The 26749-nt window shown below is 40.1% G+C and overlaps 1 protein-coding gene across 3 annotated transcripts in view; it reads left to right on the top strand.

The window, feature by feature from the left end:
• LOC124613177 (uncharacterized aarF domain-containing protein kinase 5) overlaps nucleotides 1–26749 on the top strand; it is a 171059-nt gene that overhangs the window by 87736 nt on the left and 56574 nt on the right. For all 3 annotated transcript variants that reach the window (XM_047141815.1, XM_047141814.1, XM_047141816.1), the window contains exons 6-7: nucleotides 51–182; nucleotides 12640–12805. In XM_047141815.1, the coding sequence (XP_046997771.1) occupies nucleotides 51–182; nucleotides 12640–12805 (298 nt within the window). The remainder of the gene's footprint in view (nucleotides 1–50; nucleotides 183–12639; nucleotides 12806–26749) is intronic.

Below are 26749 nucleotides of genomic sequence, written 5' to 3'. Positions count from 1 at the left end.
TAATTTTGTTCCGAAAACCTTTTTGTAATGTAGGAATTATTTGTTTTCAGGAATTGAGGGACACACTAGAGCAAGAACTTGATTTTTTAAATGAGGGGAAAAATTCGGAAAGATGTGCAAGAGACCTGTCACATTTCCCATTTGTTTACGTACCTAAGGTTTACTGGAATTTAAGCAGCAAAGTAAGTTTCTACCTCTAGTGAACAAAGAGCAGTTTCAGCATATTTACTATGCTAAATCCATTATTAGTCAATGTATTGTTAATCAGTTGTGTGCTGCATGTTGTTGGAGATTTATCACTCATTGCAATCTTAGAGCACCTTCTTTGTTCTTTTTCTTTTCCATATTAACCCAGTAAGCATCAGCTCATTGCTAAATTCTCATCTTAGAAACAGTGTATGAAGTTAATACTCTGCATGTCTGTACATAACCTTGAATGGATATTCTGGCAGCAGTCAGAGGGGATTAGTGGGTTGTCTATAGATTATAGAATATATTAGCTACAAGTCACTAAACAGGATTGATTGTCAGACAGGAAACAGTCATTTTATGGTTTTTTCAATTAAAAGAGAGTCTGTTTCACCTTTCTCATTTTGGTGTGACACTCATGCTTCTTTGCAGGGCCTGTATTGCACACTACTTTATTAGCAAAATTAATGTATCCGTACACACATAGTCACTTTAATGTGGTTTTAATGTAAGACGTCTGTTCAAAACATTCCGGAACTGTGTCCACAAATGTCTTCTGAGTTTACATTTTACTTATTGTACATGATCTCCTTCAAAATACTCTCCTTCACAATTGCTATGGCACTCTCAATGCCGTTTCCAGTTTTGGTACACCTCTTGCTGGGTTGTGCAAAGCACCGTCTGTGAATTTTCTTTTATCTCATCTATTGTTGCAAATCTACATCCTTTCGATGGGGTTTGGAAATAAAAAAAGTCTGCAGTAGCCAGGTCTGGAGTTTACAGAAGATGAGGCAGCAAACTGATTTTGTTTTTTGTGAAATAGTTACACACCAACAGGAATCAATGTGCGGGTGCATTATTGTGATTCAAGGGGTAAGAATATTCGCACCACACTTCAGGACATTTCCTTCTCACATTTTCTGCCGGGCATCATAACAGGTCCCGGTAGTACCATTGATTAACAGTTTGTCCCTGTGGCACGAATTCATGAATAACTAATTCTTCAAAGGCAAAGAAAACAATCAGCGTGGCTTTTGCATTTGACCTGACCTGGCAAGATTTTTTTGGTTTTGGAGAATCTTTCCCGACACATTGTGAAGATTGAACTTTGATCTCAACATCATAACCGTAACCCACGTTTCATTACCAGTTATGATTCTCTTAAGGAACATTCATTCTTATTTGCGCCATCCAAAAGCTCTTTACAGATTGCGAGGTGAAGGTCTTTCTGGTCTTGACTCGTGAACCTTGGCATGAACTTGGCGACAATACAATGCTTTCCAAGACGCTGTGTCAAGATTTCATGACAAGATCCAACAGAAATGTCACATTCTTCTGCAGCCTCTTGGACAGTCAGTCTCTGATTGGTGCACGCAGTTTCTTTGACTTTCTTGACATGAGCGGCGTCAGTAGATGTCAAAGGACATATTGAATGAGGGTAACCTTTAATTTTTGTCCGGCCATTTTTAAACTGTGTGAACCATTCGTAACACCAAGTACGGCTTAAGCACTGTAGGCTTCTTGCATCATTTGATCTGTCTCTATAAAGGTTTTCCTGTGTTTCACACAAAATTTAATGCAGACGTGTTGCTCCTCTAACTCTTCCATCTCATAATTCACAAACTGTACGACATAACATTCTGCTCAATACAGCACTGAACAATAACTGACAGACATACAACAATGAAACTTCTGGCAGCTACACATTAAACACAGGCATGTGCAGGGATGCCAACTGGATTTTGCTTCAACACACCATTGGTGTGAAATAAAGAAAGATCTGGAATTTATTGAACAGACCTCATATATGTAAATAATTCAGTAACTTATGAAAAAATAGTTTGCATTTACCATGTAATCATTGTGAGTGGAGGCATCAAGTGAGATAGTCCTTCCCTGAAGTAGTGTGGGCATTATCATTCCTAGATCCACAGTTCCACTTGTATGCTGAGTATTACCCACTCGAACAAATGAATAGTGACACATTTTCAGTAATCTTTAATGAAGTAGTTTTTATGGACAAGACTCTGAGGGGTGGGAGAAAGAAGGAACTTTCGGTGTGCGTGAATAATCATTTAAACCACTGCAAAGGTTATTTTGATAAAAACCACCCAGTGCTTGAGAGGCTGATTGGTCAATATACATTTACATTTGCATCTGTGGTCCACAAGCAGCCTTCTGGTGTGTGTTGGAGAGTATTTTGTGTAGCACTCTCACATGTCCTCTGCTGAGGTGACAGGCATCAACTGCTTCCTGCAGAATGTACATCACGGTGATGATCGCCAGTCTGTGTGAGGCGGAAATTGAAACCAGCCAGCGTACTAGCAGATCAGTACAGGGCGGCACCAGTGGTCGGGCCAGCAGCAGTTCCAAGGCGCATGCACAGTCTTGATCAGCCCACACAGGCTGAACTACTTCCTACTTAGACCCAAACTAAGTTTGAGCCAACCAGTTGAAATAAGCAGTTCTCATAATATGCAAAGATCAGCACATTCCTCAAACTGGGGAACTATCAAGAATGGGGTTCCACAAGGGTCGGTCTTGGGGCCTTTGTTGTTCTTAATATATATCAATGACTTGCCATTCTATATTCATGAAGAGGCAAAGTTAGTTCTCTTTGCTGATGATACAAGTATAGTAATCACACCTGACAAACAAGAATCAACTGATGAAATTGTCAATAACATCTTTCAGAAAATTAATAAGTGGTTCCTTGTAAACAGACTCTCACTGAATTTTGATAAGACACAGTACATACAGTTCCGTACAGTAAATGGTATGACGCCATTAATAAATATAGACCTTAATCAGAAGAATATAGCTAAGGTAGAATATTCAAAAATTTTAGGTGTGTCCATTGATGAGAGATTAAATTGGAAGAAACACATTGATGATCTGCTGAAACGTTTGAGTTCAGCTACTTATGCAATAAGGGTCATTGCAAATTTTGGTGATAAACATCGTAGTAAATTAGTTTACTATGCCTATTTTCACTCATTTCTTGCATATGGCATCATATTTTGGGGTAATTCATCACTGAGGAATAAAGTATTTATTGCACAAAAGCGTGTAATCAGAATAATAGCTGGAGTCTACCCAAAATCATCCTGCAGACATTTATTTAAGGATCTAGGGATATTCACAGTAGCTTCTCAGTATATATACTCTCTTATGAAATTTGTTATTAACAACCAAACCCAATTCAAAAGTAGTAGCAGCGTGCATAACTACAATACTAGGAGAAAGGATGATCTTCACTATTCAAGATTAAATCTAACTTTGGCACAGAAAGGGGTGAATTATACTGCCACTAAACTCTTTGGTCACTTAACAAATAGTATCAAAAGTCTGACAGATAACGAACAAGTATTTAAGAAGAAATTAAAAGAATTTCTGAATGACAACTCCTTCTACTCCATAGAGGAATTTTTAGATATATATTAAGAAAAAAATGAAAAAAAAAAAACACAAAAAATTATAAAAAAAAAAAGTTGTTATATTAACTTAATTGTGTCATGTATTGGAAAATTTGACTCGTTCCACATCATTACAAAATATCGTATTCATGATCCATGGAACTAGTATTAATCTAATCTAATCTAATCCAAATAGCTGTGTTACTCCGTGAGTGGTCTATTTACCCTGCGCAGCAATGGCAGCCGGCAGTTACAGTGCAGCAGGCCACTTCGGAAAGACCTCACCTGGATATGCGCTACCATGATCAACTCCTTTACCCGTCACTGTCTCCGTGAAATGGGACTTTGACAACAGGACACCTCTGAGTGGAGAGGCCTTGGTACTCTGTTTTTGCTACATCTCCCACACTTGCAAAGTGTCAAACTTAGTGTCATTGTAACAAATCCAGATCTAATGGATTCGATCTGTGACTGTTACTTGTGGAACTCAGTTATTCGAGCCTTCACTTAGTCAAGAAAGTTTTTTTTTTTGTGTTTCCTTTTTCTTCAGGAGTTAGTTGTCATGTTAATACCAAATCTGTGAAGTTATTTGTTGTGTTGCAAATAAAACTGTTCACTGCCTATACCTGGTGAATGTTTTGGGTGATATAACTGAAGTAATGGACATATCACCCTCTTTCCCGTTCTCCTGGATGTTGCGCTACTAAAGAATGCACTACTCTTCTTTGTATCTTCTCTCTTTCCTCTGTAGTGGTATTCATCGGTTTGGTGACTCTTCGTGAAAACAGGATTGACCTCTGAATCTTTCCAGTCACTTGTAATGCTTTGTTCTACAGGAGATTTGCTAGAAGAGGAACAAGAAAATTCTTCCTCTTACTCTATACAGAATCGTTTACAAATGACATCAGATCCAGTTGTCTTTCCTCTGTTTGATTCTACATCTATACTCTGCAAACCACCGTTAGGTGCAGGGCAGGAGGCACTTCCCATTGTCCTAAATACTGCGTTTTTTTCTTGTGCTACTCACACGTGGAGCATAAGAATGACAGCTTAAATGTGTTTGAGCATTCTGTACTTAATGTAATCTTGTCTTTGTAGTCACTATGGGGGTGATGCAAAGGGAGCTGGCAGTATCTGCTTAGATTACAAAAAAATGTTCAAATGTGTGTGAAATCTAATGGGACTTAACTACAAAGGTCATCAGTCCCTAAGCTTGCACACTACTTAACCTAAATTATGCTAAGGACAAACACACACACACACACACACACACACACACACACACACACACACACAGTCCATGACTGCAGTGCCTTAGATTACAATAATTTTGTGAATGACATTTTAATGAGTGAGATGTAAAGGGCTGCTGCCAGCCAACCATAGTCTTTTGTTGAATGTTGTATGATTACTGTGTTTCCTGTTTTGTCATTTCATACAGAGCCTTGTCAATCTTGGCTGGCTGCACATTGGCAACTCTACCTCCCACCACTGCAATCAATCAATCAATCACTATGTTATTTTATTTGAGCTATGTTCTATTCCTAGGTGGTTCTTGAAGTTTTGCAAACTGACTTTTACAAAATAGTTTATGTCTCTCTCCAAGTATTTGCCAGTACAGGATTTTTCAGCATATCCATAACACACTCCAATGCTCGAAACATGTGCTTCTCTTATCAAAACTTTCTTTGTATTTTTTCATACACTCTAATGATTTGAAATAAACTTGTTGTATTCAGTTTATTCCATTGTGTTCCAATTATCGTTGGCTTGAAATTCACACTTTTCATTTAATAGCTGCTTTAGTTAGTTGGACATTTTTGTTTGCTTTCCTCGTACCTGTTACATCTTTTACTGTTGGATAAGTGCATGTACCACTTTCATCTATGTCTGTATAAATTTTCATTTCTTGAGATGTTGAACAGTGCTTTAATTAAATTAGTATATCCATATTTCCATAGTCTTAAATAAAAATATCTCGTAATCTGTATTTCTAGTTTTGCTAGCTATTCTTGCTAGCTAAAGCTTTATATTTTCTCGCTTTGTATCTAGTTTCACTGTACATATCAAGAGTCTATTTACACTTGTAATTCATAAGTGTTTGTAGAGCCATAATACCCGTACGACTTATTTATTGTTTGATAAAATGTACTACTGGCTTCAGCTGCCAGAGACTGTGGTCATCTGTGTGCAAGTTGTGTTTGCACGATTTTGTGTGTGTAATTGTCTGTTGCTTATGTTTGACAGAGGCCTTGTAGGCCGAAGGCTCATTTTGTGACAGTCTTTTCATTGTACCCATCTGCGACTCTGCATCTCCGCTATATGGTTAGTAGCAACTATCCTTTCCATAATATTGTTACATTCCATCCTCAATTTTACATTGTTTGATTTTAACTAAACTTCTTGTTGCAATAAGATGCAAGAGCTGAAGTAGCTGTATGTGCCCCATGGTCATATCTATTACCAGAGTTCCCTCAGACCACTGCTCCCAATATCATTTCACCTACATTGGAATACCAACATCCCAGGAACTCGCATGCTGTGTCATTTGTAACAGTTGAAGTCACCTGGTATTATAGTGCAATTGGTGATCTTTATATGAACAACAACATAACCAACTCTGTTCTCTAGAAATCACAGTTCATGCATCCATCAAACTAAATATGTGACATCCAAGACCAATAACCCATTGGGTTAGGTTTGTAAAGGTTCCAGAATTAAACTCAGCAGAATGCCTTACCTGAAACATTTCTCTAAAACATCAAGGATGGCACACATGCAGGTTGGTTGATTTATGTTAAACATGGCATGGAGAGTTTGACATTGAAGTCTTATTCATCCAAGCAGTAGGCAAATCTGTTTCACAAAAAATTCAGCTGTTATCTGGGTTTTAGATGTATTCATGCTAGCCTGACCAGCTTTAAAAGAGGAAAAAAACAGGGACACTTGTGTTTCTTCTGCTTACCTTTCTTGTCATTTATCATGATATTTTGAAATCGATAATAGGTCTATGATGATGATGATGCAGCAGCTGAAAAACCCATAACAAGAATGTATCTTCATTTTGTAAATTGGAAAGGAACATATAGGTACATTACACATATTTAAAATTCTTTTCTACAGAAATAAAAAGGCTGATGTATACTTTTTTATTGTAATAGTTGGGATGTGTGTTCTCCAATGTTTAGTCACTTACTTGGTTTTAGATATGATTTGTTAATCCTAAGAACTGTATTATATTAGTAATCAGTAATCTGATACAAATTATAGGCACTATGTGATCAAAAGTATCTGTACACCCACAAAAATTTGTGTTTTTCATACTAGCTGCATTGTGCTGCCACCTACTGCCAGGTACTCCATATGAGTGACCTCAGTAGTCATTAGACATCATGAGAGAGCAGAATGGGGCACTCTGCAGAACTCACGAACTTCTAACATGCTCAGGTGATTGAGTGTCACTTGTCATACTTCTGTAAGTGACATTTCCACACTCCTAAACATCCTTAGGTCCACTGTTTCTGCTGTGATAGTGAAGTGGAAACTTGAAGGGACACGTACAGCACAAAAGCGTACAGCCCGACCTCATCTGTTGACTGACAGAGACTGCCGACAGTTGAAGAGTATAGTAATGTGTAATAGGCAGACATCTATCCAGACCATCACACAGGAATTCCAAACTACATCAGCATCCACTGCAAGTGCTATGACAGTTAGGCGAGAGGTGAGAAAACTTGGATTTCATGGTCAAGAGGATTTCATGGTCGAGCGGCTGTTCATAAACCACACATCATGCCAGTAAATGCCAAACGATGCGTTGCTTGGTGTAAGGAGCATAAACATTGGATAATTGAACAGTGGAAAAACATTGTGAGGAGTGACGAATCACAGTACACAATGTGGCTATCCTATGGCAGGTTGTGGTTATGGCAAATGACTGGTGAACATCATCTGCCAGTATGTGTAGTGCCAACAGTAAAATTCGGAGGTGGTGGTGTTATGGTGTGGTCATGTTTTTCATGGAGGGTGCTTGCACCCCTTGTTGTTTTGCATGGCACTATAACATCACAGACCTACATTTATTTTTAAGCACCTTCTTGCTTCCCACTGTTGAAGAGCAATTTGGGGATGACGATTGCATCTTTCAACATGATTGAGCACCTATTCATAATGCTCGTCATGTGGCGGAGTGGTTACATGACAATAACATCCCTGTAATAGACTGGCCTGCACAGAGCCCTGACCTGAATCCTATAGAACACCTTTGGGATGTTTTGGGACACCGACTGCATACCAGGCCTCACTGACTGACACCGATACCTCTCCTCAGTACAGCACTCCGTGAAGAATGGACTGCCATTGTCCCAAAAAAAAAAAGGGGGTGTGTGTGTTCAAATGGCTCTGAGCACAATGGGACTTAACATCTGAGGTCATCAGTCTCCTAGAACTAAGAACTACTTAAACCTAACTAACTTAAGGACATCACACACACCCATGCCTGAGACAGGATTCGAACCTGTGACCGTAGTGGTCCCGTGGTTCCAGACTGAAGAGCCTAGAACCGCTCGGCCACATCGGGCGGCACTAACTTCCATATAGTTGCAGTCCCATTAGGAGAAATGGTTTAAGCGATAGTCCATTATACCTTCTGTGGTTTTGGTTTTACTCGTCTTGAGGGCTGTAAAGTGGAAGGTGAGCAAGTTAGAGGGTGGGGGGGGGGGGGGGGGGGGGGAGAAGGAGGATAGGTAATAACTGCTTTTTTTCAGCACCTCTTACCTTTTCTTTAGGCATAAGATGATTTAAACCAAATGCAGAAGGCATTTAGGGAGTATTGTGAAAATATGTATTTCTGTAATGTTCCTCTATGAAACTTATTTTTAACAAAAATTTAATTAAATGAGAAATATTACAGTTGTGTGTCTCAAATTATTATTTTTTTGGGTTGGGGTGGGGGGGGGGGGGTGGGGGGGTACGCCAGGACATTTATGTGTAAAGCCGGGACTCTCCTGGCAGAACTGGTATGTCTGGTCAGCCTAATTCATGTTAATTTTTAGTGTGATGAGCTTACGTTATTTAAGAAAATTGTAGTTTTTTTAAACATTATTTATACTGGTCTGAATGGAAGTGGACAAGAGCAAACTAGCATTCGCAAAAACAATTCATCAGTGTTCACCACCATTCGCTTGTACCTGTGAACAAGCATTCACAATGGATGGAACAGACAAGAACATGAGAGAGTGAATATAGAGTGGCATCATTATTATTTTTGCACTAATAATCACCACATGGGTTTCATTTCATGTAACATATCCTTCATGCAAAACTGTGATTTTCAGATAGTATTATTTTGCATGGTGCACTTGCTGATTTTTGGAAAGCAATCAAAATGACACAGGAGAACAAGAGTGTAGGAATCCGAATTTGTAGGCAAGCATGAAACTTGTTTCTGTAGTACACCTAACATAGAATTGCAGCCCCAGTCTTCCACGGCATTTTTCCAGAGCTTTACCCTGATGTGAGTGACACTTTTAGCTGGCTTATCCTTACAGTTGAGGGGGATTATTAACAAACAACATAATCTGAAGATAGTCTAGCATTTACATTGCGGTTGTTAGCAACTGGAGGCATTTCAATAGCTGTTATACCTGAGATAGTCCATGATGCCTGCAGTGACAGATGCAAAGCACTTAATGGATTGTATTAAAGTACATGTAAGGTAAATAATGTCAGTAAGGTACGGCTAATGAAATGTGAAATATACATACAACTTTCTACAAGATGTTTGATAAAATTACACTGTACAGGATGTCCCAGAAATGCTGCAAGAAACTTTGAGGGGTTATAGAGTGTGTCTTGAGGAACAAATCGTGGATAGGAACACATGTCCAGAAATGTGATCCAACAGTGCTATGGAGTGTCAAAGTTATAGGTGCCAGCACCTGCCACTAGGCCACAGCTTCAACGGCAAATGTGACTTTGTACTTTGATGACTGTAGGTGTCACATCTCGCAATATTGTTTGTTACCTAGCTATCGCAGCTGATTTGTCATGAATGCCAGTGGAGAAGATAGAGCTGACTGATGCATAGAGAGGCTTTGTCTTCTATGAATGCAATGCTCTGCTGCCTTGGTGTGTATCCATCTGCAGTTTATTTTTCTTCTAGAATACTCAAAAATCCCTAATGTTTTTTAGTGTACAGGAGAAAAATAAACTGCAGATTGAACTGTAATCCAGCGGGGCAACAGAGCATCGTACTTGTAGGATACGAGGTCTTTCTATGCAGCAGCTAGCTCCATATTCTTCACTGGTGATACATGGCAATAAGTCGTGATTACTGAATAACAGACAAAATTGTGAGAAATTTCACCTACAGTCCATCAGCGTACAAAGTCATATTTGTCGCCAAAGGGATGGCATAGTGACAAGTGTCAGCACCTATAATTTCAATGTTCTGTAGCATCATTGGGTGGCATTTCCAGACATGGGTTCCTATCCTCGATTTTTTTCCTCAAGGCACTCTCTATAACCTCTCGAAGTTTGTCACAACATTTGTGGGACACCTTGTATAGTTCGTTAGAGGGCAGGGGAGAGAGTGTGATCATGGGAAAATGATTTTTACTTATTTGGTTATTACATTAAAAACCTCTAAAATAACTGTGATACCTCAGTGATGTAATTACAGGTACCATGAACATAAGCAATGAGAATGAGCAGTCTTTCGTATCTTTTTAATTTTAATCAACATATACATACTCATATTTATTTACATTCAAGGAAATTTATTGTGGTGTTCCTTCTCAGTAAAAAGAAATACAAACCTTGTGCTTATTCACTCTGTTCCCACCTGATGGAAACATCTAAAGGAAGTGTCATTCTCATGTGTCCAAATGGACCTTTGAGAGCCAGACTATTTTCTACCAATTATGTTTCATTTTGTTTGACGTTTTGTGCTGTGGATTGCTTGGATCCCACGAGTACGTATCGTATCAATATTCTCCTATCTGCAACATTACATTCTCTTCTGACCACTCCTTTGTGCAGGCAGTTAGTGTCAACAGCAAGAGTAGTTAACATACAAAATAGCAGAGAAGTGCTTTTTGTACTGCTAGAGCCAAAGTGCATTGATGGGTTGCTAAAAAGACCGACAACCAGGGGTACATGAGCGAGCATATGCAAATACAATTCAAACACGACGAAATGGTGTTCACCTGCTCTCGCCTATCGTTTACCAGGTGTACCCGTATGAAATGAGCGTTTTTTTGTGAAAATGAAGCACTAATTTTGAATTGAAAAGTAAAAACATTTTATTCAAATTGCTGCCATTGCTTTCTATACATTTTGACCACCTTTCTGGCAATTTGTGGACACGACGCCAATAGAAATGTTCGTCTTTTGAAACAAACCAATCAGATACCCAATTTTCGACTTCTTCGTAGGAATCGAAGTGTTCCTCAGCCAATGCATGTCCCATTGATGAAAACAAATGGTAGTCGGAAGGGGCCAAGCCTGGTGAATACGGCGGGTAGGGTAGCAGCTCCCAGCCTAGTGTTTTGATTGTATCCTGAACCAGTTTTGCTTTGTGTGCAGGTGCATTGTCGTGTAAAAAAATTACTTTGCCATGTCTTCTGGCCCATTCTGGTCTTTTTTCAATCAATGCATAGTTGAAATTGATCATTTGTTATCTGTAGCGATTAGTATTCACAGTTTCACCGGGTTTTAGAAGCTCATGATACATGACACCTTTCTGATCCCACCAAACACAGAGCATTGTCTTCTTGCCGAATCGATCTGGTTTTGCAGTCGGTGTTGATGGTTTTCCCGGATTAACCCATGATTTTTCCCGTTTAGGATTCTTAAAATAAATCCATTTTTCATTGCCAGTAACAATGTGATACAAAATTTGTTTTCTTTCATGTCTTTGAAGCAAAATTTGACAAATGGTTTTTCGGTTTTCCATTTCTTTCATTCGATTCATGTGGCACCCATTTTCCACACTTTTGGATCTTTCCCATAGTTTTCAAATGGTCAGAAATTGTTTGTTGTGCAACATTTAGCATTTCTGCCTTTTGCTTCTGACTCAAAGTATCGTCTTTATCCAATATTGCTTGCAATTCGGTGTCTTCGAACTTTTTTGGTGGTCTTCCACTTTCTTCATTTCTTATACCAAAATCATTATTTCTGAACCGTTGAAACTATCTTTTGCATGTTGCTTCTGATAGAGCATGATCACCATTTGCCTCAACAAGCATTCGATGCAACTCTGCAGCCCTTTTTTTTCAAATGAAAGCAGAAAATTAATGCTTTCCGCAAATCATCACTTTCTGGTACAAAATTCGACATTGTTAACACGATGAAAACATATGCTGTTGTTTGTTCCATGACTTGATGTATACTAAATACCTTTGAGAGATGCCATACCAACCAGACAAAAAATAATTAAGGCTCGTTCACAACAAATGTTCCCAATCGACACTTTTGTATCTTAATGCTTATTTCATACCGGTACACCAGAGAGAATTCTTGTTCACTGGTGCTCATTTGCTTATGTTCCCATTAATGTAAACTGGGCTTCAATGGAACTGTCTGACATCGAAAGTGTGTTTCCAAGTTGAAACTATCTTAAATTTTTGTATATATTTAAGGAGCAGGCAGATGTTGTTATATATGTAGCCTCCAAATGTGGCATTACTGTTTGTTATTTGCTACTCTAGAATTTTTAGCATCTTTTTTTATTTCACTTACTGTACTCTTATGTTTTGTCTTCATTAATCTAAAACAAAGGTTCCTCCTGAGAAATAAGTTGTAATACCTAGCTGAGAGTCTCATTATGGGCACAGTCTTGTTTTCACAATTTGTGTTTAATCGCAGTTAATTAGCATTGTTTATATTTATCTTTATTTGTATTATAAGTACCAGGAGAGAATAGTTGATTAAGTTGTTACTGTTGCTTTTAAGGCCAGTTCCAACGTGCACAGTATTTCTGTTGGTCAATTATTTTCACGTAATAATGGAACATTGTTATTTCTTTCCACAGAGGGTGCTCACTACGGAATTCATACATGCTACTAAAGTGAATGATGTACAAGGACTGCGGAATTATGGCTTTTCTCTTTCAGATGTCGATGAAAAGCTTTTCAGAGCATTTGCTGAACAAATATTTCACACTGGTTTCGTTCATGCTGATCCACATCCAGGAAATGGTAATTGCAACATATCTAATAAACATTTGAATGTGAAATTAAACTTGAATGATGAAACTTGAGATTTAAATTGACAGAGTTCACTCTAAAAGTGATGATCTGGTACACTTTTTTAAGACTAGACATTGAGATAGCAGGAACGTAATACGTCATGGAAAGCTTTCCCACTGTTTAAAGCATTTGAACCACAGGTTCTGGAATTTTGGAAATATTTCTGTAGTAGTCTGTTGAAGTCATAAGAGCATGCAATAAACTCTCAGTTTTTACCCTATCATTCATCTGACATCTGGTACTCCACAGAGCTGAACAAGTGCTAACCAGATTAATGCAGCTCTTCATTGTAGGGCAGAGACAGAAGGGTTGTCTTTGAAAAAGTGTGTGATACATTGTCAACTATCACAGTACCCAGTAACAACATGTTAATTCTATATGCTGTTCAACACCTCTACATGTTTTGTTTGGGGAAGCATGCAATATACCAACCACAAATACTATTGTGTACCCTAAATCAGGTCATTCACATGCTCCAGTTTCTTGTCTGTGCTGGCAGAATGAGAATGGTGTGCATGGGACTGCTCTATGATGTCAGTATTTCCATTCCAATGGCATTTATTTCACTTTTTCCCCCGGCTTATACTATTTCCAACCATGCACAAATTATAATTCTCATTCTATAATTAGCAATTCTTTTCTGTTGTGACAAATTTAAAATTACTCTTGCACAATGCTGGGATATTAAGTTTTTCAAAATGTTTATTCACCAATAGAATCACATATTCATAACATCAAAGCTATTTCTTGCAAGCCATCCTATGGTGTGTGGTGGAGGGTCTCTCTGGTACAATTATCATTTCCTTATACCCCATTCCATTTGTGAATGGTGTATGGGAAGAATGATTGTCGGTAAACATCAGTATTAGCTCTTAATGTCTTCATTGCAATTTTGCGGGACCTATTGTATTTGCCCAAGTGTAAGAGGACCCCATTTTTTTTAGAGGCACCTTGAGAAAAATTTATTTTTTAACATATTCTGACTAATCAAAATCACAAGGTTTTATTGATGTAAGGTGTCTCCCTAAAAAGTTAACATCACATTCTAAACTCATGCCATTTATTGTTTGTCTACATTTTGATAATACCACGAGAAATAAAACAAACAAAAAGAAATTGTTTGCATTAATCTTTGTCTTCATTGCCTTTTTTGTGGTATCACTATTTGTTATCATCATTGCTACCATTCTAACGTGATAGTTTGTTGTCACAGTTATCTGGCTGTTTTTTTCCAAATACGTTATTGTTTTTGAGGCTGTGGTTGTGGTGGGACCTGAGGACATAGCTTTTTCTGAACACACAGTGGATTTCACTTCTATACTGATGCGAGAATGTTACAGCGTCTCTTGTTTGCAAACATATCGTATGTGCACTGCTCTCTCATCAGCTGTTTAGAACCAGCAGCTGGCACACCCTCTTTCGTTCACATCATACCTCATAGTGAGCATCGACAACATTTCTGCACTAAACACATAAGTACTTCACTGGCCCCAGTCTAGAATTTTAGCATCTCATGCATAAATTTGTGCTATTGTTGAGTATTTGTCCAATTTTAAAGTTGATTCGATTCCTACTGGAAATGGATTCAGGCAAACGGCAGTTTAAACATGGTAGATGTTCATAAAAAACTGAAGTACACAGTATATATTCTCATGGTTTATTTTACAATGAAATTTGTTGCCTGCTTAACACTCCTCTCCCCGCACTCACCATATTTCTCAGCCCAGCTGTTGGCACTGTTACCTGTTCAATGCCAGGGTACAGACTGTATGTAACAACAGTAACCAATACATAAAGAAAAGATCACAGTTATGATTCTGTCCAGTTCTTGAACTTTCGCTCATCTTGTGATGTAGTGATGTCTGTTGGTAAGATCTCCACACTCGGTCTTTCCATTGTAATTTATTTTGCAATAACAGTTGTAGTCAGTTTAATGCGATTTATTTAATTTGTAAAACATTTAATTCTGGACTAATTTTATTCCACAATTCATGTGAGTGTCATCATCTTGTTCTAATCCTGATTAAAACCTGGTAATCTTTTTTCCTGATATTCTAGTATATGAACAGCGACCAAATTTCCATGTGCAACCCACTTGGTAAATCATTACAGTTTCTCATGACCAAATAAAATATTGACTTGGAAGAACAAAGTAAAGGTTTATGAAGGACAAGATTTTCACCTATGAATGTTATCTTTACTTAAAAAGCAGCAGAAATGTATGTATGCAGTATTTGTACATGTACAGGAACATTTATTCTAAACCTGTTCAGATACAACAAATTAAAGTTAGCAGAACTGTCAGTTTTTAAGCAGAGCATTAGACAGTTATAGTGGCCAGTTCTAAGTTTCTCACATATCCCTTGAATATTCGAGCAAGGCCGATACTGTATCGAGTGTTTCGGCATTTTGGAAGTCTCAAACCTATTTGAACACAAGTATTTTTTGCCAGGCCCTACCCTTTGGGATTATTCAATATAAATTTGTATGAAACCTCAATAGCCAAAGCTTCATCTGTAAATGTAGGATGACCCCCTATACTAGTCCACTAAACAATGTAAAAACATTAACCTCACCAACAGTAGTTTAATCTGTGGATAGAAGATGACCCTGTATTTTTCGAGTGACAAATTTGAAAAAAAAAAAAAACTCATCTTATAATTGGGTAAATAAGGTATGTGGGATGAAGTTCTTGGAATATACTCTCTTGAAATTTCAATAGTAAACTTCTCTGTGATGCAAAACATCTCTCCTGTAGTGTTTGTCACTAGGGTTGTTGAACACCTCTGTAACGTTCTCGCACTGACTGAATGATCCCATGATGAAATATGCTACTCTTCATTGTATCCCCTGTATTCATCTTTATTAACCCAACTTGGTAATGGCTCCAGACTGATGAGCATTAGGTATCTGTCAGATATTTGTGTTTGGGGTCAACTACCAACCTCTGTACAAACTGCCGATTTTCTACAGATTTTCCTGCAATTAACTGCACTCTTCTGTTGTTGCTACCTTCTTACAGGGATCTGCGTCATCTGCAAACGGCCCCATAGAGCTTCCAATGTTGTCGACTATATTAGGTATATATATTTTAAATAGTAAATGTCCTATAACTCTTCCTGTGGGTATTCATGAAATTACTTTGCATTTTTCCGATTTTGTTCCATTAAGAATGACAAGTTAAGTTCTCTCTTCAAGGAAGTCTTGAATCCAGTCTCAGATTGACCCAGTATTCAGTAAGCTCATATTTTGTTCACCAAACACCAGTGTGGAACTGTATTGGATGCCATTCTGAAATGAAGAAATGTGACCTCCATGAGGGTGCTGTTGTCTGTGACACTTTGGATCTTGTGGACAAAAGAAGCAACCTGAATTTTGTGGGAGCTCTGTTTGCAGAAAAATGATGGTTTTTATAGAGGTAATTTACATTCTCCGAAAGTGCCATAATACATTAACGTAAACTGTCCCCCACCTGTCCTATGACCTTTCTTGGAAATGGGCATGACCTGTGCTTTCTTCCAGCTGCTGTGCGTTCTTTGTTGCCCTGTGACCTACAATAAACTACTGCTAGAACGGTAGCAAGTTATTTAATAATCCTTGCAGGATCTCAGAATATCTCATCTGGTCCAGATGCCTTTTTGCACTATTGAGCGATTCTGGTGTTAGTGCAATAACTGAAAGAAGGAACCTTCTTATGATCTACATCAAAGCTAAATTCATTATTTCGGACTTCTCTCTCCCATCTTTCATTTCAGTGCCAGTACAATCACTGAGTAACTGAATAGATGGTATTGATCCAGTTGCTGACTTTCCACAATTGACAAAAATTACTTATGGTTTTTAGTCAGATCAGTTGGCAAAATTTTGCTCTCAGTTTCATTGAATGATTCTTAAATTACTCTGCTTGTATTCAGCTTTAGTTTGGCATTTAAGTTTAGACTTTGCTTGCATTTGTAATGAAGTTCTCTTTGCTTTCATAGAAACTTTCTAACTTGACTATTGAATCACAATGTGGCTTTCCCATCCCTTAAAACTTACTTACAACCTACTTGTTTAAGATGTACTGGACAGTGCTTTTCGTCCTCCGGTGAGTCTTTGATGTTGAATGCTCAGTTACTCTGCAATTTGTATCCTGTCACTCTTGCTGAGCAAATATATTTCCCTACTTTTCCAGATGTTTGTTGTAACACCCATAGTCACTAATGCTATCACAACCTTCTGTTTACTGATGTTTTTTCACTATGTCAACTGATTTGAAAATTTCGGATCAGTTTGTTACTAGGTGGTATAAGATGTTTCTCTGATGAGTCAATTTTGTACCTCTCTGCTCACAGCGATTTTCACACATTGTACTATTGATTTATTTCTGGTTTTTGTTGCCACAGCAACCACCTTCAAGTCATATTACTACCTCTGCAGTACACTAACAAAGTAAGCTCAACTATGTTTAAATGTGCCAATGTGCCAAGACAATCTAGGGGGAAGGGGAGGATGAACTGTACCCAGTTCTCTTCAGTTGTTTGTTAGGGAAGGTCACTCAAGAATGAGTAAAGGAATTAACTGGAATTGAGAACCGAACAGTGCATTTGCCAATGGCCTGGTGATCCTGTCAAGAAATAGAGACAGCTGTGGAACTGATAAACATGCTGAAGGAGCACACAAAAAAAGCTGGCCCCCAAATTTTCCGAGAGAACGAAGTATGTCTTCGACATCCAAAAAGTGCCTCATCACCTAAAAACAAACTAATGTAAAATAGGTAAAGTGGGCAGTTTTAGATACCTTTGTGAAATAGTACAGATTAAAACTAGCAAGAAAAAAGCTAATGACAGCATGAGAGAGAAAATGGCCACTGCTTTTCATAGGATCTATGTTCTAGGCAAGACAAAGGCAATCGCAATAAAAGCTACACTTGGGCACTATGACACAGTGATTCAAACCAAATGTCTGTACACAAGTGAATAGATCATAATAATGCAGAAGGCTGGAGTGAGAGAAGTGGAGAAGTTTGAACACAAGATTCTTTGGAAAATTTTGGGCTCTAAGATAATAGATAAACAGTTTAGACTACAAGGCAGAGAAGAGCTGTTATGCAACAACAAATGGCTGATGCAGTCAACAAGGAAGACGATGGAAGACCCACAGACTTCTGTTAGATGCAACCCAACTAACAAAGCAAATTTTTAATGTACTGAACAACAGACCTGAAGTCTCTGATAAATAGTTCAAGGAAATAAAGAAGGGTTTAGAGAGCATTGGACTGAATCAAGAAGACATTTATAATTGTGCAAGGTAAAGATCACTCAACAATAACTTTAATAAGAGTTTCTACTATGAGCAGAAACTGAACAGTGCCTGGATGGGAGAGAGAAGGCAGACTGCCAGAGAAAGAATGCAGTGCTTTCAGGCTGCAAAAAAGGCTTCCATAAATACTTTACAGTTACATGATGTGGTCTCTAATTGCACTAAACAGGAAAAAATAACTATTTACAATTATCATTTGTAACTTACACTTGCTGTGTAGATAGCGGCTTGTCAGTACTAAGCAATTATGTATAAATTTTTGTGAAAGTCTCTGCACACTCCCACAGGCAGTACCAGCATCTTCTCCCACCATTACCCTGTTATCCCTTCTCACCCTAAGTCCCGTCTGTACCCCCACTACCGACCTCAGCTGAGATCACTGTTCTCCTCAGATTCAGTTGCAGTTAGGTCTTCGCACTGGAGATGACAGTAGTCATTCGCTAATTAATATCTAGCAGTCTTTATTCAGTGCACCCACTCAAAGCCTTCTGTACATGGTGAGTAGCCAAGTATATTTTTCACATTGTTGTTATCCGATCCCATATTTTCTATTTTTTGATACTGCCTAGTGGTTCCTCTTCCATCCCACAACCCAGTGTTGTTCCTCTTTGTTACTGTTCACTATCGCTTGTGTCATTCAGTGTCTGTCCTTTTCCTTATCTACTTTCCTACATTTCATTGTTGCCTTCTGAACTGCAGATGATTTCCATCTGTAGAATGGGTAGTGACCCATCATGTGACACTCTTGAGTTCAAAGCCACCTTGTATCAATGGTCTTGTCCACACATAACACATGGCTACACGCCCGCATGGACCCTATGTGCAGCACCCAGTGTTTCACGTTCTCCTTGCCATCATAATTATTCCTGGACCTTCAAATTTATCCCACCAACTCCCGCCAACCACATGTATTAACATGTGCTTTCCTGATTCTATGTACATTGCACACATTTTGTATTTAACAGTCCCTCCCCTTCTTCCCTTATTCAAGCATGCATCATTCTGCCCAAACCCAATCTCATTTATCACTGTACTTCCTGTTTCCATCTTTTTTCACTTTATCTAATTTCTATTGAATTTTTTGTGTTTTTCATAATATTTTCACATTTCTTTTACCTGAACTATTTATCCTTGCTCCATCTATCTTTCCAATGCAGAAAAGTTTCCCCTGTCCCAGGCCAGTTGCAACCAGTCCTTCCATAGTAACATATGCCTGTTCAGATTCCATCACACTACATCCCTCACCAACTTAGTCCTGTAAGCTCATATAAATCAGGCCCATGGCTCCTTGCATAACCTCTCCTCCATCCACAAAATCATCATCATTTGCAATCCCTTATTCCTACATCCGATCTCCCAGGTTGAAATGCTTGCCCTCCAAGAACTAGAGAGGAAGCACAACACCACCTCAAAAAGCTGTCCCTTCTATTCACCTCATACTCCCATCTTGGATTACCATTGCAAGAGCCCCCATCAAACCTCCCCCACATCCCCTCTAGCTGTCAAAACCTGCCTTGCTGACATACTATATTTCCCAAACCCTCAGAATCTTCCTCCTATCAGCATATAGAACCCAGAGCCTAAACAAACCCACAACACAATCAGGAACCAGCCCTCCAGAAGCCTCAATCCCACTTAAGTATCAGGCATTACCTTTTGTCTCATTCCCAACCCTGTCAGTAAACTTCACTGAAAACTCCCTTTTGCCACAACTCTGCCAGTCAGACTCAATCCAGAACCAATATTGAACCCTCCCAACTCAGTTTTCTCCTCCAACTGACTGTGACAACTCCCCAAATTGCTCCCTGGTAACTTTCCAGTATGTCCTAACATTGAACATTGCCTCACTGTCATTCTCCAAATCCCTCAACACAGATAATAACCTCATATCTGCATAAAGAATACACCACCCAAAATTTGACCCTGACCATGTGATCCTACTTGCTGATGAATGCTTCACCTCCTTTATTATGAATAGAAAGGGTTACCTGGCAGGTGGACTCCAGCAGCTGTCAGACAAGGCCCTCCACAAGTCTTGCCTCAGTGACCCCATTCCACAAATCCAGCAGAATCAGCAAGACCTCCTCAAAATTGAAGATGCATTCCAAAACCTGTCCCCTATGTCTCTCTCTCTCTCTCTCTCTCTCTCTCTCTCTCTCTCTCTCTCTCTCTCCTGACCTCTCCCCACACACTTACCTTCTACATGCTTCCTAAAGCTAACCACCCAGGACCATTGTGGCTGGTTACTGCACCCCCAGTGAGGGAATCTCTGCCCTGGATGAACACTTTCAGCCTATCACCTGTGACCTATCAGTATCCTCTATAAAAGAAACTAACATTTCCTCTACGGACTCACCACAGTACCTGTTTCTTTAACACCCACACCCTTCTCATCACTGTTGATGCCACTTCTCTCTACACCAACATCCCCAATGCAACTACTGAACATCACCTTTTCCAATGCCCCACTGACTCCAGACCTACAACCCCCTTCTTGGTCACCATGGCCAATTATATCCTAACCCAAGTTGCCTCTCCTTTAGAGGTGCCACCTAGAAATAAGTCCATGGTAGAGCAATAGCACCCCCCATGGCAACATCCTGTGCCATCTGTTCATGGGTCATCTTTCTGGGCATCCAAAATTCAATACCACTCAGTTGTTCAGACTCTGATGACATCTTCATGATCAGGACCAAAGGTGAGGATACCCTATCCACATTCCTCCAGAGCATCAACACCTTATCCCCTATATGGTTGCCTGGTTCTCCAACCAAGGCATGCACATTCCTAGATTTCCACCATGAGTGGCTTCATCAATACCTCCATCCACACCATGCCTACCAATCACCAACAATACCTCCAGCTCAGCAGCTGACACCTATACCTCACCAAGAACTCCCTTCCATACAGCCTAACCAACTGTGATCGTTGCATCTGCGATGAGCAGATCCTCTGCAAGTATGCAAAGTGATATGTCCCACACCACTGGAGGTGCAGTAAGAACATGGCTCAGGTAAACAATGCAGGACAAGTTTATTAGTAAACTCATGAGCTCATCTCTCCTTGGAGTAAATTTTTACATTGACAGTATGTGGTGAAGTCAAGAGTTGCACTCGAATGACACGGTAACTGTTTGTTGGGCTGATGGCCCCAAGAAATATCAAAGTTAATTTGGGAGTTCACTTAGGGATGAAAAAGTTCATGATATGGAGCACTGTGACAGCCAATACCAAAGTCCACACATTCCTGGTGTGGAGGCCACATCTTGGCAAAGGACGTTGCTGCCTGGAATACAGTGTTGAGCATCCTGATGGCTCCTCAGTGAGACACAGATTGATGAACCGCTACTGCGATCGCCACCTGGCCCAGAGAGCTCGTTCGGAATGAACTGGTGTAGCACAGCCCGGGTGCTGGCCTAAATACCGTGAAGGTGTGACGTGACAGCCATGTGTGTTTGCTGCCATGTGACCCTTGGACCTATAAGATGTGTTGCAGCTGCTGGCACCCAGTGTTGGCAGTCCTTGGAGAGATGAGCACCCAGATGTCGTTTGCCGGAAAGGTGCCTGAAGGACAGTTGGGTGAATATTTGAGGGTTGCAGTCGATGCAACCTGCCATGCAATTTTTTGACCAGACCAGACCTATCTTGAGGGCATTACCAATAGCAGATTAAGAACAATGTGAGTGCCTCATCCATCACATGGTTGTGGTGCAGCATCTTGTATCTTAAACGTGCAGACGAACCTTTCTGCAAGACAGTTGGACACTGGATGGAAGGATTACAGTATGCAATGTCAATTTGTGAACAAAAAGCGCCAATTTCAGTGGGAGTAAACTAGGGGCCATAGTCTGCCACTGTGGTTACTGGGAGCCCCTCAATGGAAAAAATCCGAATCAGTGCTTGAATTGTTTTTGTTGTGGATTGGCAGGAGAGCCATCCCACTAATGTTACAGGAAGCCGAAAGGCACGCGTTTAAGCTCACGCAGGCTGGCATGAGGTCTGGAACAGGACAAGGAAATTAGAACTTAGAAAAACGGATGCAGATGGTGGAATACTTAACTTTAATCCATTAATGTTGAACGTAGCTCTTGGCTGTACATTATTTACAATCTCAATATAAACTGGTAATGGCGCCTTGCTAGGCCATAGCAAATGACGTAGCTGAAGGCTATGCTAACTATCGTCTCGGCAAATGAGAACGTATTTTGTCAGTGAACCATCACTAGCAAAGTCTGTTGTACAACTGGGGCGAGTGCTAGGAAGTCTCTCTAGACCTGCCGTGTGGCGGCGCTCGGTCTGCAATCACTGATAGTGGCGACACGCGGGTCTGACGTATACTAACGGACCGCGACTGATTTAAAGGCTACCACCTAGCAAGTGTGGTGTCTGGTGGTGACACCAAGTTTTCACTGAGGATGTTGAAGACATTTAAAACTTATATGGGAAACCACTGCCCTTCCAAGAAAGGGTCCATTAAGTCATAAGTGGAGGCGAGACCAAGGTGATGATGCATCCGTCCAGGAAAATATTGCTGAACTGGAGCTGCCTGTTTATTCTGACAGGTGGAGCGTGCTGCAACTATTTTAGCAATATCATTGTCAATACCTCTTCAGTACATGTGGTGGTGAGCCAGTCATTTGGTCAGGACTGTTCCCCAATGACCTGCATGGAAGAGTATCAGGATGTGTCACCTGAGGACTTGCGGAATCACCACTCAGTTGTGACCATTGTTCCCCTTAAGCAATAGAATGCCATTGAGAGCTAATAATTCGTTTTGACAATAACAGTAGTCTTGCAATTCTGCTTGATCCAGTTGTTTGCAGTCTCCTGGCCAACAATGGTCCATTAATCAAATTACTTCCCAGGTGATTGGGTCATCCAAAGACAGGCAACAGCTGCCAAATCCAAGGGGAAGTTAGCCACTGCTTCTTCTGTTTTGTTATCTGTGTGGAGACGGACCTCTGGAACTGAGTCAAACACCAGCTGTTGCCCAAGGAATAGTCTTGAAAGTATATCATTGTTGGCGTGTTGCGCTGTGGACCTATACTATATGTTGTGGGTGTAACCCAACACGTAAAATACTTATCAGTGGAGACGACTTACGTTATGGCTGGAATGTTGGAGTTTGCCTTGAAAAGTGGAAAAAGAGGTTTATGATATGTCATTAGAGTAAAATGTCTGCTTTACATGTAATCATGGAATTTCTTCAGGGCAAAGGTGTTAGCCACCACTTCCTTTTCTATTTGGCTGTTATAATGTTGCGTTTGAACCAGTATCTTGCAGACAACCAGGATGTTCCACCCCATCAGCCTCAAGGGACTGGACTGCCTTCAAGCCATAGTCTGATGCATGTGCTGCCACAATTAGTGCTAGGAAGGGTGACAGGCTGAGAGACACATTGAGTGAAGAATAATTTGTTTGAGATCCTGGAAAGCCTTTTCGCATTTGAAAGCCCAGTTCCACTTGACATATTCTGCAGTATAAGAAAGTAGGCTTCCGCGGACAGTGTCTTAGTGATTAAAATTCTTCTGGGTATTATGCTGCGTCGTTGCTAAAAACTAACAACAATAATAAACTAAAACCTACGTTTCGGCCGAATTGCAACGGCCCTCCTCCGGGCACTACTGGTTTTGCATGGGGATAGGTGCTTCTATTTATTACAGACTATCGATGTCTGACGTCACTGTTGTAAAACTTTTAATTGGCCCTCTAATATGATTGGCTAGACATGACGTAAGGGAAAATGGAAAGAAAGAGGTTATTCGTGGATGTCCATGTCGTCAACGATTGGTAGCTGTCCACCAATCAGCATTCGGCGTCTGGTCGACAAGTTTTCCTCCTGGTGTGTGCGGAAGTGGACTGACAGTTGTTCTACAGCTGTTTGTGCAGATATGTCCGTGTCCCGAATAGCTTCTGCCCGCTACCGCTTGCGGCCCGTTGGACTGGGATGGCCGGCAGCCAGGACACCGGGAGTTTGTAGCTATCTTCTTTGTTGATGTTGCCAGGCTGTTTAATAGTTTCGATCACCTCCCGTATTTTGCGTTCTCGGATCCACGATTCTTTCGCCAGTACTCGGGCATCCTGGAACCTTGTAGGTTGCCGCAGTCTTGGTGGGGTTCCGCTAATGCCGATTTGTTATGTTGTTGTAATCGTACTTAGCGTTCGTGTTCTGCTACTCGTAAGCTGACAGGTCTCCCTGTTTCTCCTATGTAGGCAGCTGCGCACTCACACCGTAGTTCGTAAACACCTGCAGTGTTAAGAATGTTGACTACATCCTTGGTGGAACCTTTCATTTCGTGGATCCTGTGATTGCTTCGAAAAATCAGTTTGAAACCTCGTCGGCGGAGGACGTTGCCTAGCCGATCACTGATGCCTTTTACATATGGTAAGTGTACCAGTGGAAGCTTCTCTTCTTTTCCTTCTTCTCGTGTTCTGCTCCGAAATGTCGGTTTTAGTTTATTATTGTTGTTAGCTTTTAGCAATGACACGGCATAATACCCAGAAGAATTTTAATCACTATGTTCTGCAGTAGCTGATGGAGTGGTTCAGTGATGGCCACCACATGAGGAATTAATTTTTTATTGTAGTTTAGTTGTCCAAGTATAGATTATAGTTGTTTAGTGTATTTGGGAGTAGGGAGTTTGTGGAGTTTGTGGATGGTCTGAATGTAGAGTGGCATGGACCATATGCCCAATGCGCTGAGCATGTCCAAAATATTCTGCTTGTGGCAGAAAAACACAGGATTTGTTCTTGTTACATTTGAAATTTGCCCAATGGAGCATGCCAAATAAGTAGTCGAAGTTGGCGGCTAAATTTTGAGATTTTTACCTGCAGCAATAATGTCGTCTGAGTAGTCAGCCGTCCACCTCATGTGTAAGATGCTTTAAGTAGTGTTGAAAGATAGCCATTCCCCTGTCAATGCCAAAGGGGAGCTCATTATACCAGAAAAACTGGAATGAGGTGTTGATGATCAAGGTGTTTTTTGATGCCTCACCTAGCGGGAGTCAGAGATATGTGCCATGCAAATCAATTTTTTTGAAATGTTGCTGCTGGCAGGACGTGCCATGATGTCTTTTACTTTAGGTACGGAGTAGACATCAATGAAGAAATGGGCGTTAATCGCGGTTTTGAAGTTTCCACAAATCTTCAGCGAACCATCTGGTTTTTATACGATAACAATGGAAGGGGCCTACTGACTGTTGGTGAGTTGGGTCAAGGTATCTTCATGTTGCAGGCATTGGAGCTTTCTCTGAAAGAAATTGTGTGTAACCAAGGGGAAGAGCAGGACTAGTGGTTAAATCTTGTGACACCAGTAGAGGCCCATGAAAAACCTGATTCGTATTTGGTGCAAACACCCCGCAGGTATAAGCTGACTATGAACATTTGGATACTGTTAGTAGAATTGTGGACTTCCAACTTCAGGATATTAAAAAGGTCTAACCCTCAAAAGTTTGTAGCCCTCACTGCATCAACCACAGGAAGGGTTGCTGTGATTGAGGCTATCGGGTACTGGATTTGCCCATTAAATTGGCCCCTGACCATGATGGTGTCATTGTTGTAGCTCTTGAGTTGTTTGGAGTACACCTAGAGTGAAGAAGAGCCCAGGCAGCAATTATGTGTCCCAATTGACAGTGTCTTTGATGAGCCTGTATAAATTTGGAAAACCACTGAACAGCATTGACAACCTCTGTCAACATTAAGAGTATTATCATATATAGAGAGGCCTGGACATGTAGTACATCAGGAGGGAAAACACCGGACCCCTCATCTATTCTGGATTCCGGAGAGTAGAGGTGAATACAGCCACATTCATTTTGAAAAATTACTGACAAATTTACATCTTTTGCTCAATTTTTCCAAGGCCAAGCATTTACCTATATGACAATAGCACTGTTGACACCAGTGGGTCACAAAACAATTATTGCAGCAGGGTAGCTGTTGAGGGCATCATCTGCCTGCAGTGTCCGCCTGTGATGAGTGTCTTGGCCAGTGTGGAGTCCGAGAATGGGGCTGGGTCTGGCGAGTCAGGCATGTGACAAACACCTGAGTGGGGTCCTGCAATGCTGCCAAGGAACTAATGGATTGTTCAAAAACCGTAATGATAGGAAGGCACTTACCAAGTGAATGGTCTCAATCTTAAGAAGATATTCTAAGTCCATAGAATACTTATCCACCGAAGTGCTGTGGCCTAACTAGCAGCACGCTGTGGCTGAGGCAGCCTTGAGATAAGAGGCAACTTTTTGATATCCAGAGCTGGGTTACAATGATAACGCAATTGCTCTGTGTGGAGCCAAATGTGAAGAATGATTAATTATAAAGAGTGAACTTTATTCATTATAATACAAAGTCATATCACCAATGACAGATATGTTACAACAACACTCATCATCTTTACACCAAACATAAACAGATTCATCAGCATTCATTTTTCATTATGTGTTCTCAACACGGTAGGCATGCTAAAGGTATAATATGATTTACCCATATCTTTATTGTAAACTTCTCCAGCATGAAAGGTATGATAAGCAATAACATCATGTGTATTAACCCACTCTAGACTACCAATTTTCTTAATATCTACAAAATGTATTAA

This window comes from Schistocerca americana, chromosome 4 (genome assembly GCF_021461395.2).
Source record: "Schistocerca americana isolate TAMUIC-IGC-003095 chromosome 4, iqSchAmer2.1, whole genome shotgun sequence".
NCBI lineage: Eukaryota > Metazoa > Arthropoda > Insecta > Orthoptera > Acrididae > Schistocerca > Schistocerca americana.
This window is presented reverse-complemented; position numbering and strand designations above follow the sequence as displayed.